At 41.8% G+C, this 12421-nt stretch overlaps 1 protein-coding gene across 4 annotated transcripts in view; it reads left to right on the top strand.

Annotated features, from left to right (window-relative positions):
• The window catches only part of ARHGAP28 (Rho GTPase activating protein 28), a 183415-nt gene that overhangs the window by 132264 nt on the left and 38730 nt on the right, over positions 1-12421 (top strand). For all 4 annotated transcript variants that reach the window (XM_066579576.1, XM_066579575.1, XM_066579577.1 and 1 more), the window contains exons 3-7: positions 745-962; positions 9023-9110; positions 9235-9377; positions 11519-11684; positions 11766-11857. In XM_066579576.1, coding sequence (XP_066435673.1) covers positions 745-962; positions 9023-9110; positions 9235-9377; positions 11519-11684; positions 11766-11857 — 707 coding nt within the window. The remainder of the gene's footprint in view (positions 1-744; positions 963-9022; positions 9111-9234; positions 9378-11518; positions 11685-11765; positions 11858-12421) is intronic.

The following is a 12421-nucleotide window of genomic DNA, read 5'->3' as shown; positions in this document are numbered from 1 at the left end:
TGTAAAACCTTGAACAATGTTGTGTCCTCCTACTTCCAAATATCACAATAGTCCCTCAACATACAATAGTAAAAGGTTCTGGGACAACGATTGTATATTGCACATATTATATGTTGAATCCATAAGTCTATGGAAAACTGATTAATTGGTTCTGAAGCCTCTAAAAAGTCAACAAAAGTGATACAAAATGAAGACGAAAGAAAACTAAGCTGATAACTAATATAGATAAGACAAGTCCTTGGATGTAAAATTCAGAAATTGTAGCTGGATATGTAAATCACTTACTATGAAAAATAACATGGAGCCGCCCTCATCTGGCTTACAGAGGAACAGCTCATCCTGGAACAGATAAAGAATAGTACAACACATGTAATACCACACTGTATTGTAGAGAGGCGCCGGTAGACAGCCAATCAGTGCAAGCACTTCAGGTGTTTTACCAGTGAATAGCCCATGCTGATTGGCTGGATTTTTTGCCAAAGTGTATGTGCAGCAGATCCAGACAGTTTGTGACATTGCATGTTGAATCTGGTTTTAGGCTTGAAGGTCCGGGAAAGACCATTGTATGATGGAAATATTGTATCCTGAGGCCATTGTAACTTGAAGGACCCCTAGCACATATCAAGCAAGATGCATAGAGTTACATAATTGAAGTTTCATCATTTACAGAGTGATAGTTGCAATATCCAGAGCATTTACATGCAAACTCCTTGTGTTCTACTGTCTGTCTGTCTCGTCTCTCAGATGGTGAGCTGGAGGCAGAATGGCTACAAGAGGCCGGTCTGTCCACCCTTATTTCTGGCACTCAGGAACATGATGGTCAGGCTTTACTTTCCACATTAACTCGAACCCAGGCGGCTGCAGTCCAGAAGAGATACAACTCCTACACCCAGACTATGAGGAAGAAGAACAAACATTCAGTAAGGGATGTCCGAGATATCTTTGGGATTAATGAATCTACAGTAAGTATGAGGAGATGATGCAAAATCCTTAAAAAAAAAATCTATCGTTGCAGTAAGAGCAATCCTTATTTTTTGGGCTTTAGAAAAAGTGAGATTATTAAGCATGACGATGATAATACAGTATGTTATAAATTCTCCTTACATTAGTTCAGTTGTAGGTGTACATCTACAAAGGGTAGCTGCATACGTGGCGGAAAAATCTGCCAGAAATCCACTTGTGGATTTCCTTACAAATCCTTAATGAATCTGTATCAAAATTTGCTCGACATTGAATGAGGGATATTTGTGGTGAAAATCTGCAACAAAATTTGACATGCTGCAAATTAAAAAAATCCGCCCTGCAGGACAACTTCGGAGTGGAAGAAATACAGTATGTGAATGAGATTTGTGAATAACCTATCCACGTGCCTGGTAATGGAAGTCTACAGGTAAATCTGCAGCTCTTCCATCCGGGACGTACCCCAGTAAGAGCATAGACTTTTTAGAACACTGCATTCGGATTTCTCCATGGACATTGAATAGAGCCGTCACACATAAGCACCGCAGCTCAATTCACCCGTCCAGGTGAGGCCACGTCTGCATCACCTGAGCATCGGTACTGTGCTCACCAGAGGCAGATAGGTGAAGGAAGCGCTGAAAGACTTTGGAGGTGAGGGGAGCACGGTATCATCTAAAATAAGCTGCAGATTTCGACTCTCTTTTGGATGAGTAAATGCTGCAGAATTTTCCTCTACATGTAAATATACCCTAAAAGGCCCCTTTGGAAACTGAGATGAAACTTCTTCATATGCTGCCGTGTACAGAAAAATCCTGTAACATGCCTGATTGCAGGTCAAATATCTGAGATGTTTCTCTTTTCTATGAGTGACCTGGACAGTATGCAAATTGCTAAAGAATATTGCTCTGCAGTCACTTTTCTTGGCTGACAGTTTTTTTCTAGGTCAATTAGAGTAGAAAATAAAGAATTAAAATGGTAACGTAATAAAGTCTCGTATGGCTGACGGCATAGTCTGGTGACTTTCAGTTGGTTCATTAATTGTGTAACTTGTAGATGATTCTACATGTGTGAAAGATTAAAAAAGGATCCGAACTCACGGTCATTCATCCCGACTCATGGTCATCCATCAGAGGCGTAACTTGAAGCTCCCGGGCCCCAATGCAAAACCTGTAATGGGGCCCCCAACTATAATGCTTTATTCATAGTACTGGGCTCCCTATATGGAGAAGAGAGGCCTTATGGGCCCCCTAAGGCTCCTGGGCCCGGGTGCAACCGCATTCCCTGCATCCTCTATAGTTACGCCCTTGTCATCAATCCTTCATTACTTCACTATTCTCACGGGCGCATGCAGTTTTGGTCCATGAAATATGCAGCGTTTTCATAGACTGAAACTGTGCATATCCAACATATGGTTTTTTGGTTTTTTTTGCGCACATATGCACTACATTTTTCACATGCACGAAAAAGCGCAAGACGTTCCTATTGATTTTGTCTGTCTTTACACATGTGGTCATGTAAATGCGATCATGCTCATTTACATGACCACAGTGACTTTAGGGTTTCCACACGTGAGCGTAAGCATAAAATGCACGCAATACGGCAACGTTTTTACGCTGTGAACATCATGCTATTGTGTGTTTATCTTCACATTGAACTGTACTTTTTGTGTGGAGCTCGATCATTCACATGGCCATGACACACTTTTGCACCATGATTTAAAAGGCTGTGCAGCCTAATTAGTACTAAATGTGTCCTATTTCCTACAAAAGTGCGCAGCGGATTGTGCAGTTACATGGATACCAGGCCTATGGTGTGCAAATGTGCACTATAATAGAGCATGCTGTGTTCTTTTTTTAATACATGGAATATGCACACAAAAATGAAAAATGAGAATAAACCCATTGAAAACAATGGGTTCTATTCTCTGTGTATTGCGTGCGCAAATTTTGTGTGCACAAATACGTGCCCAAACACATCCATGTGAGTTCACCATAAGGTTAATTGAGACCATAACTCATAAGCTGCATCAGTTTCTATACTCATTATTCCTCCATTCCACAACAGTGTGAACATAACCTAAAGGGGTTGTCCCGTTACTGGACAACATTGCTGCTATAGGTCCAATTGTCATAAAATAACAAGCGGAGCAGTACTTCCCAGTCCTCTGCTGTGGGGATCCAGCACTGTTGGCCTGTCACACTCTGATTGGTTTCAGCAGTCAGGTGACTTCCGCTGCACAACAATCACTGGGAGGGCAGCGGGACAACAGCGCTGGATCTCTGCGGCAATGACTGGTAAGTTCTGTTCTGTTTGTTATTTCAAGACAATTACAGCAATGTTTTCCAGGAACCTGGACCCCTTTAATCAATATCACTCTGCTGTAGGCCAGCGATAACTAGATCTTCTAAATGTAATCTTATAACCTTGACGTATTTGCAAACATTTCTTACTGCACGTCATCTACTTCACAGCGGAAAATCTTAAACTTAATATAGCTATTAAATTATCCTGAATTAGAAATGAAGCATCTGTCCTGCACTTGTAATATATGCCGATTCACAACACTTTAATTAGAAATATACAGTTTGCATTTACTAATTATCGTATGTCCCTGCTGCATATTATGCATGGTTCTCTACTTGGACACTAAAACTCAGGAATTCCGTAAGAAAAAATATTTATGAATGCAACAGGAAGTCTTGATAAAGCAAAGGAAGTTTAAAGAATGACACTCAAGAATGAAACGTTCTTCTTTCTAGTGGAGGAACAGACAGAAGAGGAAATTCTAAAATGAAATGTGACCACGAGTTCTGTAATATTCTTCATGCAAGGCTTAAAGAATGTGGTCAACATCCTACAATTACAACCAGTGACGTAGCTCAATTACAGGCTGTAAGCCATTCACACACTACATGCTGTTTTGTCATAATTGCAGTTGCAATCAGGGGTGTGCAAAAAAAATGGGGTCCCACAGCAAAACTTAGAATTGCCCCCACCACCACACCCAATATCTATTTATATATAGAAAGAGAGACAGAATATCTATAACATGGCAGGCTTAGATACAGCTGCTCAGCTCTGGCATACCGCTCAATAATGCAGTCAGCTTATAATAGTTAGATACCAGTACGTCACCGTGATAGTGACTACAGTGCAGGTAACTCAGTGATCACAGGTGGATTTGGTATTATTGTATGGACCTACAGCCCAGCCTGCTGTCCATCCAATCAGGTACAGGGGGTGTCCCCCCCCCCCCGTCAATCTTGGCTCCACCAGGACTTCCTGGTAGCATCAAGATACTGTAATACTGGTGGCGTCTTCTCTAATCATAATGGTTCATCTCTGCGCACTCGTACCATCCTGCCACTAATTCCAACAAGCCTACCAATAATCCCCTATAATACTAGCGTCCCCTCGGTGGCCCAGCATAGCACCAGTGTCTCCTCCTTGTGTTCCCTCTCTGTGGCCCCTCCCCATGGAACTGGTACCCCTTGCTATGGCTCCTCTAAAGCATTGGTGTCCTTTCTCTATGCCCCCCTCACCCCAAAGCACTGGTGTTCAATCGTTGGGTCCCTTTCCCCTCAAAGCACTTGTGTCCCCTCTCTGTGGCCCCTCCCCATAGAACTGGTGTCCTCTCGCTATGGCTCCTCTAAAGCACTGGTTTCCCTTCTCTGCGTCCCCCTCCCAAAGCACTGGTGTCCCATTTTTGTGCTTCCGAAACCCCAAAGCACTATTGTCCCCTCTCTGTGCCCCCACTCAAAACACTGGTGTCCCCTCTGAGTCTTCGCTTTCCTTGAATGTCTAGCAGCATAAGTTTCTTTCTGGACACTGGTGTGTTGTCTCCTAATCAGTGCAGGCTGCTCCTCTCTGGGCAGTACTACACTGAGAGCAAGAAGGAGGTAGAGGAGCAGCCCTTACTGACTGAGAGACAGTACAGCAGCATCCCGGGCTGATAGAATGTAAGTGAAGCTTGTGCTGCTGGCCAGACATTCAGGGGAAGGGACAGGTGAGGCAGCAGTGGGGCCAGTTGGCCCTGGGACCCCCTGTCCCACTGGCCCCATAGCAGTAGCATCATCTGCTTACACTGGAAGCATGTGACTGGTTGTAATTGTGATTGCTGTAGGAACTGTTTGCATGTAAAACTCTGCTTGCAATAGTGTCACATTAGAAACAATGGAAAAGACTATAGTTGTTAAATTTACCTTAAAATATAAGTGTCAGGGTTAATCTAAAGAGATCAATTACATTAATAACGTCATGAATAAAAATACTCATAAGTAGGTGCAGAATTAAAAAGCAGTACTTACTCAGGAAAAGGGGGGTCCAGTAAAACCATAAAGCCCCCCTCCAAAGTTGCATCAAATCAGCATAGGTAGGCACTTATTGAAGACAGGAAGGTTTATTTGTAAAGGCAGACAGTTATCCAAGTAGTTGCAGTGCATTTTGGTGTTAAAATAAATAACTTTTTCAAGCAACTCAATCAATTACATTAAAGAATTGCTTAATTGTGAAATGAACATATTTTCTGTATCCGTTCATTGCACAGTCCACACTGAATGGGAACCTTCATGACTTACTTTCAGAGGATACAAATCTGTTCCTGCCATGTACAGATCACACGGGTGCATGACTTGTAATTGTAGCAATACGGATATCAGATTTCTATTGTATCGAGCTGAGCACCTGTGTGATAACCACATGAATAAATGAATGGAAGTTCAACATGCAGAGTTGTCAGAGATAGGGAGGAACTGATATAGAGTATATTGAGGAATTGCCTAACAATGAGATGTAAGTTAGCAACCACAATGCGTTCGGAAATGCTTCAAACTAGAGATGAGCAAGCATACTCGCTAAGGCAAACTACTCGAGCGAGTAGTGGCTTATGCGAGTACCTGCCCGCTCGTCTCTAAAGATTCGGGTGCCGGCAGGAGTGATCAGGGAGGAGCGGGGGGGAAGAGAGTGAGATCTCCCCACCACCACCACCACCACCCCCGTTCCTCCCCGCTCTCCCCCGCTGCTCTCCGCCCCCCACCGGCACCTGAATTCACTTTTCTACATTTTATGTTCTGGACTTGTGCAAGTGAAAAAAAATCAAGTTTCCCCCGCAATTTAGAAATCCTTGCAATGTTTTCTTAATGCGAAACTGACATTTTCATTGACCTAAGTATTCACACCTTGTACTCACTACTTAGTTGACACACCTTTTGCAGCAATTACAGCCTTCAATCTTCATGGGTGTGATGCTACAAGGTTTTCACGCTTGGCTCTGCCATTCTCCTCTGCAGATCCTCTCAAGCTCTGTCAGCTGTGGACAGCCATTTTCAGGTCTCTCCAGAGATGTTTGATTGGGTCATGGCTCGGCTCTGGCTGGGTCACTCAAGGACAGTCACAGAGTTGTCCCTAAGCTACTCCTTTGTTGTTTTGGCTATGTGCTTAGGGTCATTGTCTTGTTGAAAGGTCAGCCTTTTGCCCAGTCTCTGTACTTTTATTCATTCAGCTTTTCAGTCTTTCTGTCTCAGCTGCGGAAGAACATTCCCACAGCATGATGCTGCCTCCACCACCTACATAGTAGGGATGGTATTAGGCAGGTGATAAGCAGCGCCTGGTTTCCTGCTTAGAATTGAGGCCAAAAAGTTCAATCTTAGTTGCATCAGACAAGAGAATCTTGTTTCTCACAGACTGCGAGTCCTTTAGGGGCTTTTTGGCAAACTCCAACCTGAGGAGAGTCTTCTTCCTGGTCACTCTTCCAGAAATCCTAGATTGGTGGAGTGCTACAGTGATGGTTGACCTGCTTTCCCCCATCTGCACTCAGGATCTTTGGAGCTCAGTCAGAGTGACCATTGGGTTCTTGGTCACCTCTTTTACCTAGGCCTTTCTCCTGATTAATTAGTTTGGTGAGTCGTTCAGCTCTAGAAAGAGGCCTGGTTGTTCCAAACTTCCATTTAAGAATTATCGGTGCCACTGTGTTCTTGGGAGCTTTCAATGCACAAGAAATGTTTTTGTAGCTTCTCCAGATCGGTGCCTTCACACAATCCTGTCTCTGAGCTCTATAGGCAGATCTTTCCACCTCATGACTTGGTTTTAACTCCGATATGTATTGTGAGCTGTGAGGCCTTATATAGACTGGGGAGTGTCTTTTGAATTGACATCCAATCAACTGAATTTACCCCAGGCTACTCCAAACAAGGTGTAGAAACATCTCAAAGATGATCATCAGAAATGGGAAGCTAAATTTCAAGGGCCTGGATACTTATGTCAATGCAAAATGTTATTTTTTCATTTTTTTTTTTAAATTACAAAGATTTTTAACATTCTATTTTCCCATTGTCATTATGGGGTATTGAGCGCAGAACGATGGGGAAAAAAACTTGAATTTTTTTTTTCCTTTGAACATGGCCACAATATAACAAAATGTAAAAAAAAGTGAAAGGGTCTGAAGACTTTCCAAATGTGTTGTACATGCACTAAACAACTCCAGGATGGCAGAATTAGCATGGAATGCATATTAACAAACCAGAGCATGCTCGGACACTCAGAAGCACCTAGAAGACTAAGAGCTTTTATCCACTAGTATTTTTTTTTAACGCTGCGACATCGCTGCATTTTTTTCAATGGGACTTTTTAATATTAAAATCACATAAAAATCGCAAGTTTGTGCATTTGTGATTTTTGTGCGATGCAATTTTATTTAACATTAGAAAGTCCCATTGAAAAAAATGCAGCGATATAGCAGCGTTAAAAAAAAACACTAGTGGGTAAAAGCCCTAAAGGTGCATTTAGACTGAAAGATGATCGCTTAAAAATCGCTCAAAACGGCAGTTTGAGTGACAGTTTTGAGCGATCATCTTTGCATAACTCTTAAGTAGCTAATTAGCTACTTTAAGAGTTAAATGCAGACAGAGCAGGACACCGCTGATTGCATATACAAAACAGCTGCTTTGTTTTGAGCTAACAGCTGCTTTGTTCTTGCAGTTATCAGCGGTGTCCCACTGAGCTGATAGCTCCGAGAAACAGCAGGAGCGCTAACAGTTCCTTTGTTCTCGGACCTTTCAGCTGGTATCCCGCTGAGACTTCCCAGCGGGATACCAGCTGAAAGAATACTATCAGCACTGCACACTGAGAAAATCAGCGTGCAGCGCGGATAACAGTCATCCTTGATTTCTAGCTTGCTAGAAATCAATGATGAACGAATAGTGCATGAACAGTGTACGATGGCCGCGCGTTTAGTCACAATGATTATCGCTCAAAAGATGACTTTTGAGCTAATTTTGAGCAATCGTTGTGTCCGAATGGGCCTTAACACATTGGATGCTTCCAGATACATAAAAGTAAAGTAGTGTTAAACGGAATTTTTTTCTTACATTAAACACCTTTGCCCTGAAGAGAAATGTGTTAAATTCATTATGGCTAGTAGGTGAGCAGCGGCAGGGGTATAGTGGGTAGTGTATGAGGCGAGCAGTGGCAGTCGTACAGCCGGCAGTGTATGAGGTGAGCGGCAGCAGTGGGACAGCAGGCAGTGGTACAGTGGGTAGTGTATGAGGCGAGCGGTGGCAGTGGCACAGCAGGCAGCGATATAATGGGTATTATAAAAGGTGAGCGGTGGCAGGGGTACAGCAGACAGTGTATGAGGTGAGAAGCAGCAGTGGAACAGTGGGTAGTGTATTTGCTATTTGTAGTTTTACTTGTTTACATCATCCCCCCCATTGATACCAATGTGGAATGTATCTCCTTTATTGAATTCAGGAATGGAGAAATAAAATACTGTAAGTGAAAGATGTTCATTGCATTTTTTATCATTCTCAAATTTTTATTTTCAACTCAGATATATGTTTTTGCAGATTTATTAATGTAATTACCTCTAAAACCCATCACTGGTTAGCATGAAGGTGTTAGTCTATATGTCAGCTTGTCACCCAACTGCTGTGGGAAATTGCATTGTTGGCAGACGAGGGGTTATTCTCAGTGATACAATATGGGATAGAAGAGGCTATGGGGTCTATTTTATTTAGTGTTTTGCAATGTTGTAGCCTTCTGAATAATATGTTTTGTGTCTTTGCAGCCCACATTTGAAGCCATACCGGTATCCCCACTTGCAACAAATGGGGTTCAGATCCCCATGAAGAAGCCCATATGGAAAGCTGTCACTTGTAAGTCGTATAGCTTAGTATATACTAGCAGACTGGTCTGCAGACAGCCACTCATGGCCATCAGCAAAGCAGGCATATGGGATAAGGGATAATTCTCTATAACGTCTGCCTCTTTGTATTTCAGCTAACAGCTGCACTTTAGAAAAAATTAACCCTGCGGTGGCTGAAGAACTGTCTTTTGAAATCTCCTTCTCAGAGACGATCATTACAGATGATAAAGAGAAACAGACGAATCAAAGAATTAAAAAGGATGACTGTATCTTACCTGTAAGAGGAATTCTGCCCATGTAATTCTTGTGTTAGATGTCAGTGTTGGATATCGTATGTATAGCCTACTGGTAGTAACATTGGTATGTGGTCATGTCCATGTGTCTATAGGGTGAGTTGGGATGTATATAGGTATGACCGGAATGCAGTGACCATGTACCATACATTGGTACAGAAGGGTAAAGCTACATTCAGATGGCTGTGATTTGGCTGCTCACATGAAAGTCTTGTTAGAAGAAAGGTGTAAGCATGTAGGAGATGAATGTGTTGTGTATTACTGGGGCACTGTGACTGGCCCCTATGTATGGGCTATTATGTGTAGGCAATGTTATGTGTTTGAACCCACTAATTTTATGTTCCAGGAAATACAGCATTTCATAAACGATCAATTCACCGCCACGATCAGAGCTGTCTGAAGGGAATGTCACAGTCACTTATCTGTCTACCAGGCACAGTGCCATACATTTCATAGCGGCTGTGCCTGGTGTTGCAGCTCAGTCCCATTCACTTGAATGAAACTGCATAGCTCTTAGGCCATGTCACTGATGAACATGATATCCCAGATCTAGGAGGATGCTACAGAGCATAAGCAAGTGCCGTGACCTCCTCAATCTGCTGATTGGCAAGGGTCATAAGTGGAGAACCCCCAATCGATCTGATATTGATCATCTATCCTGAGGACAGGTCATCAATATTGAAGTCCTGGGAAACCTATTTCAGCTGTCTTTTGACTGTATGTTGGGTTGACAGTTATCCCTCTCGACCCACCATATGCATGCACACTTGTCTATACCTATCCTGAATGAAGAGAGAGGAGTAAGCCATTGCCATACACCTCTGGCGATGGCTTTTCTCCAATGTGAGCAAAAGGATCGGGCCTGTTGAGATCCAACACAACTGATCAACCTTTCCTCCACCACCTGCCCATAGGGGGAAAGTCTAAACAATACCATACACATTAGATGGCTGGATGGTCCTAACGAAATCGGGGGATTCAGCTGACAATTATCTAATGTATATGATCAGCTTTAGGCTGGGTTTACACTCTTCTTTTTCTCTACGTTTAGCATGTACATCAGGCTAAACATGTCCTTAGGGATCCATTATCAGGCAGAGGCCAGAAGAGTGTCCTTTTGCTCTTCCTCTGGCTGGTATACATCGGTCTACTGCTAAAAATGGCGATGTAACAGCATTGTTGACTATGTTATTCCATGCAACCGGATCCTGTAGAAAAACTGCATCCATTAAATGCATTTACTGTCAGGCATCCATGAGACCTTCTAATTGACATATACATCGGGAGTTTTTCCTAGCATATCTAAAATAAACAAGCCTACAGGCTTTTTCTTGCACCCCACTTTGACCCCTTTGCGTGACCTTTGCTGGATGATTTTGATGTCATTAGATTTGTGACATCCTCACCACCGCCGTAAAATCAGAATATTTAAGTTTGATACATTGAGTGACTGACAGGCCAGGTCAAGAGTACTATGTTAAGTCAAGTGGCGCTATTTTGCTTCAGCCAACAGCGCTGGTAGGGAGAGTCAAGTGTTGCAAAGCGACGTTCATATTACGTGCTTACCAGTTTGACTGTCGCTGTGTCCCCAAAACATGGAAGACCAAGCCGTGGATGGCAAACAGTTCAAGCCCAATCCTCGGCTTGACAGCTCTTAAAACATTTACAACCACTTTTCCAAACACTTTATGTTGGTGTAGCGAACATCGGGTCAATTTAGCGTATTAAAAAGGCAATGTGAAAACTGGAGTTGCTGGTTGTTAATGGAAACAGTCAACTAGGTTTTCAACAAACACTCCCCTAACAGTTTAGCTGAGCTCCTATAATATAGTGGGGCAACTAATTTTTCAGTACATGACAGATGTAAAGACAACAAAAAGAATGCTGGTAGACAGCAGCTGGGGGTTATACTTTCTTTTCTAACACCCCTACAGCATAGTGAATACCCCTGTAAGAGGCGCTAGTACTTCAGACACTAATCAGTTGGGGGTGAAGGCTCAATATATAAGTTTATACCTATCCTATGTGTCCGTGCATGAGATCTTAAAATAACTGCTTCCATTTACTGGATTTCATTTCACATCGGAAGTCAGCCATTCAGAAAATTCCTGTCATTATCTTTCAGAAATTCATTGTTTGGAAAAGCAGATTTGGGCTTACTGAAGTTGAAGATTTATCTCTGGAAGACATGAAGAAAATAAGATATCTGTCCCTGATTGAATTAACAGCGTTTTATGATGCTTTAGGAATTGAATTAAAGAGGAATAGAGTTCTACGCATTAAAGGAAGAGGTAAAATATCACGTCGTCACTATATTGGTTTAAGGCGAATGTTTCAGGCTGTTATTGATTTTCTTTGTTCCTTTTATTTAGAAAATGGTCTTTTTGGAGTTCCTTTGGCAACATTATTGGAGAATGATCAAAAGAAAGTACCTGGCACAAAAGTCCCCTTGATCTTTCAAAGAGTAAGTATATAGTAGACAGTAAAAGCAGGAGTGTAGAATGCTAGTCTACCATCAAGAGAGAGGAAATATTTTTTTCTCGTAGTGAAAAATATCACTGTGCAACAGCAGATTGCTTGGCAGAACAATTCAGTTGGCTTTTCTTTCAGGGGGAGCGTCTTGTACATCTGGTACCATACATGAGAGTCTCAGTATGAAACTGTTTTATTTAGATAGATAGATAGATAGATAGATAGATAGATAGATAGATAGATAGATAGATAGATAGATATGAGATAGATATGAGATAGATAGATAGATATGAGATAGATAGATAGATAGATAGATATGAGGCAGATAGATAGATAGATAGATAGATAGATAGATAGATAGATAGATAGATAGATAGATATGAGATAGATGGATATGAGATAGATAGATAGATAGATAGATAGATAGATAGATAGATAGATATGAGATAGATAGATAGATAGATAGATATGAGATAAATAGATATGAGATAGATAGATAGATATGAGATAGATAGATAGATATGAGATAGATAGATATTCTCAATGATATAAAAAT

Source organism: Eleutherodactylus coqui, chromosome 9, assembly GCF_035609145.1.
Source record: "Eleutherodactylus coqui strain aEleCoq1 chromosome 9, aEleCoq1.hap1, whole genome shotgun sequence".
Classification (NCBI taxonomy): domain Eukaryota; kingdom Metazoa; phylum Chordata; class Amphibia; order Anura; family Eleutherodactylidae; genus Eleutherodactylus; species Eleutherodactylus coqui.
This window is presented reverse-complemented; position numbering and strand designations above follow the sequence as displayed.